Source organism: Pyrus communis, chromosome 5 (assembly GCF_041283825.1).
Source record: "Pyrus communis isolate YQ-2024b chromosome 5, ASM4128382v1, whole genome shotgun sequence".
NCBI lineage: Eukaryota > Viridiplantae > Streptophyta > Magnoliopsida > Rosales > Rosaceae > Pyrus > Pyrus communis.
The window spans coordinates 20319885-20323744 of record NC_142569.1 but is presented as its reverse complement, the minus strand read 5'-3'; the positions used below and the strand labels follow the sequence as shown (position 1 = coordinate 20323744).

Genomic DNA, 3860 nt, shown 5'->3' with positions numbered 1-3860 from the left:
TCCAAAAATCCCAAAAATTTGAGTGAGAGTAGCTCCGTGTGTCTAGTATCTACATATAAAATTTTGTAGACTTTAGATAAGTGTAAGTTGGTCTAATAATTATTTTTCGGTGGCTGGTCAGTAGGGAAAACAGCCTAGTTTTTGTGACATTTTAAGTAGTTAGATAAAACAATCTTCTGCGTGAAAGACCCTTATTTTCATATGCTACAATTGACAAATCTTATTGTTAATAAGGAAAATTAGTAGGACATTTGTGTGCTACTTTGTGGTGTGCTTTTAATCCTATCAATCGTGGCCGACTATCTCTTAGTCTTTCTAATAAAACCCAGTTGACATCCCATCAGGTCCTGGAGCCTTAGTTGGATGCATTTGGAAAAGTAGGAGGTGCCGTGTTCCCTAAGCTAAACTAAAGATATTAGGATCAGGTTTTTTTATTTGTGAGATCCATTATAAATAAATTGAGAGAGAGAGAGAGAGAGAGAGAGAGAGAGAGAGAGAGAGAGAGAGAGAGAGAGAGAGAGAGAGAGAGAGAGAGAGATTGTTGGGCTTGGTATTGCAGATACTTATGGGTTTTTTGGGGCCTTGTATGCCTTAGCTGTGGCCTTTTTCTTTTAATGCTATTGTTGTATCTTCCATGGTTTTTATATAACTAATTAAATAAGACTTGGATAAGCAATCATTGTTTGGAATTGGGTTTAGAATTAATTAAACACAATTATGCAAATGAAAGCATAAAATATATGTTCAAACATGTGCTTAGCAATAGTTGGAACAACCTACTTGAAGAAGTTGAGGTTCCACCATAAAGCTAATTAGCAATATGGGAAGTAACACAACTTCTTATAAGCCCATTCAAGGTCCCTTCTCTCATCAATGTAGAATTCGACAACCTGCTCTGATATCATGAAGAAAGTTGAGGTTTCACTATAAAACCAATTGGCAATATGGGATGTAATCCAACCTCTTATAAACCCATGCAATGTCCCTTCTCCCATCATTGTGAGATTCATTCTCAAACATTACTATACCACAAAGACAGAATAATAAGTCTGCAGATTTATTATATGGAATGCACTTTTTCTTTTTGCACTGGGTGCTCAATCACATCCTTTTTAGTTGGTCATCACTTAACTTCTCGTGCTCAATCCATTTCAGTTAGGCAAGTGGAGCACTATGTTTTGTTCTTCTTTGTGTTACTTTTTTCTTCATAATCTAGCGGTGCACTAACATTTAATAATCCTAAACCCTGATTTGAAGTTCAAACTTCATAATACCGGCCACAACTCATACTAGAAGAAATTAATTCACAATAACAAAATCTTTTATTCTACGTTCATTTAACGTAATAGATATTAGTATAGTGGGTATTCCTCTTCACTTGAAAGTAGCAGGTCTTAGGTTCGATTCTCGCCAAAGATAAATTTGAACCACATTGCTAGCCCATTGTGCGGCTTAGTCAACTACCTCACCCCCTTAATGTAGATGATATCATTTGTTAAAAAAAAAAAAGTGGTAGATATTAGTCACATTTTTTGTTGACATGCAAAGTTTATGTAGAATCGACTTACACAAAATAGGTTTCACATTTTTAAAAATGTGGTCATAACAGTGTGACAGAGGCAGGATAACAAAGTAGACTGAGCTAGAAAGTTGGTATGTTGGACTAGAGCTCCATGGTAGCTTTACTCATACTGACCAAACTTGGTATGTCGTTTGTTTAATCACATACCATAAGACTGACGATAATTATGATACAAAACTTGCATCCCCATTTCTTGGTACTACATAAATATTTGAATCGGTATATACTTGAGTCCTTAACCATATAGCTATAAGCCAATACCAAATCCTCACAAGTCACAATCTATGCTTCAAAAAAGCCGCATTATCAGACACCAAATGCCCCTTCGATTTTGGTGGAACCTTACAAGGCAGTAAACTAAACGTCGCCAGGTGCGGGCAACTTCTAGGATTCCCGAAAAACAAGGCACACTCCTCCGCTGATCTTTGATCAGCAAGATGCTGAATACAGTTCTTCCTCAGGTCAAGAACCCCATTTTCTATCAGCTTCCTACACATAGGCCCGACCGACGTGAAATAGTTGTTGGACAGCGATAAATTGACCAAATTTCCTAGTTCGCACAACACCTCCGGCAATTTTCCGTACAGTAAGTTTCCGGCAAAATTAAGTTCCTCCATCTTGTCCAAGCATCCCAATGAACAGGGAAGTGCCCCGGTCAATAGGTTGTTTCCGGCATCAAAAAGTGTTGCATCTCTTAAATACCCTAGTTCATAAGGGATGCAACCTGTGATCAAATTGTTCAACAATAGTACTTCTTTCAACGATGATGAAGCGCTGCCGATGCTTTTTGGGATTGGGCCGGTGAATCTGTTGTTGGCTAAAGTGAGATAAAGGGCTCGTGTAGCTCCAAGGTTGTCCGGGAGTTTTTGTATGAAATTGTTGTTATTAATGAAAAGGACCTCTAGGGTTTGCTCGAAAATTTGGGGTGGTACGGAACCAGTGAAGGAATTGTAGCGGATGTCCAAGAATAATAGACTATTCATGGTGAGAACAGCAGTAGGAAAGGGGCCAGAGAAGTTGTTGTTGCTTAAGTCAAGCTCATAGAGGTATTGGAGATTTGCAATTTTTGGAGAAACGATACCTGATCACGGTAATCAAATAAATGATAACAGAAATATTGAGAGTCTGAAGAATACGAAAAATATCAATCTCAAGAGATCATACAAAATTTTGAGTGAAATCTACGACAAGAAAATATCGAAAAAAATGTTGTACTACCTGAGAAATTATTGGAGTTAGCATGAAAAAGTGCTAGGTCAGGAAGTTGATCAATGAAGCCATCAAGAGTGGGAGCACTGAGCTGGAAGCCATTGAAATCTATGGAGGCAAGTGTAGTGGCACTGTTATTGTCTGGAGGGTTGTCACAGTAGAAACCCTTGTAGTTGCATACGTCTGAGCCAACCCAGGTATTAGTGATGCCTAATGGATCAGAAATGATCGTGTTCCTAAAGCTCATGATTATAGGGTAAACAAGAGCAAGTCTTTGGTCTGTGAAGTTCAGAAGTTGGGGGATTAATGGAGGTAATGGGGGAAGGGGGACTAAAGGAGGTAATGGGGGAAGGGGGATTAAAGGAGGTAAGATTGATGAGCTTTCAGAGTCTGTGCAAATTATACCATCAAAGAAACAAGGAATTAGGATGATGAAGAAGGCATGAAACAGATGTTCAATGTTTAGTAAACTGAAATTTCCCATTCGACAGAAGCGTGTTTTTGAGATTGAGAGATCAGACGAAGGTAGCAAGTGGTGACTAAAAGACAATGGTGATCGCTTGGTATTTTATAGGTGTTGATCTGAGGGATAATGTGCTGCAGTCTAAATTTCATGATGGAAACGCCTCCATATGCTTAGCATTTGTGTTAGTGGATTCGAACCTATGCAAAACACTATTGTTTTCCCACTCTTTTTGGCCGGTGAAGATCTCTCTCTCTCTCTCTCTCTCTCTCTCTCTCTCTCTCTCTCTCTCTCTCTCTCTCTCTCTCTGTGGAAAAGGGTGCATATGGAAGGGGATATGAGTCATATGAATCATTAGGTACTAGCACGTTTGTTGAAATCAGTGGAGTTTTGACGTTTACACTTGATCTGTGATATTAGAAGATGCTCTAAGACCTAATTTCTTTTCACTGCGGCATTCACGCCTGCTGAATCGCATTTAGACTATCTCCAAGTGGGCAAGAAGGTTAAGAAGCATTTTACTGTGCGGAATTTGAATTCTTTTTCCTTTTTAGCAAATGATAAGACTCAAACCTAAGATTAATCTAAATTTTTTTACCTACTATA

General features: G+C 38.5%; 1 protein-coding gene across 1 annotated transcript; it reads right to left on the bottom strand.

Moving 5' to 3' along the window:
* Window positions 1-1564: 1564 nt before the first annotated feature.
* Window positions 1565-3404, bottom strand: LOC137727010 (uncharacterized protein At4g06744). The gene is made up of 2 exons (XM_068465964.2): window positions 2801-3404; window positions 1565-2663 (listed from the first exon to the last, which is right to left on the bottom strand). The coding sequence occupies exons 1-2, from the start codon at window positions 3273-3275 to the stop codon at window positions 1858-1860; spliced, it is 1281 nt and encodes a 426-aa protein (XP_068322065.2). The 5' UTR covers window positions 3276-3404; the 3' UTR covers window positions 1565-1857.
* Window positions 3405-3860: the final 456 nt, after the last annotated feature.

Bases quoted from the DNA above. Each gene is read 5' to 3' on its own strand.
- LOC137727010 (XM_068465964.2), bottom strand. From the start codon at position 3,275: ATGGGAAATTTCAGTTTACTAAACATTGAACATCTGTTTCATGCCTTC. The intron at 2,664-2,800 runs GTAGTACAACAT...TACCGTGATCAG, and splicing joins TAACTCCAATAATTTCTCAG to GTATCGTTTCTCCAAAAATT.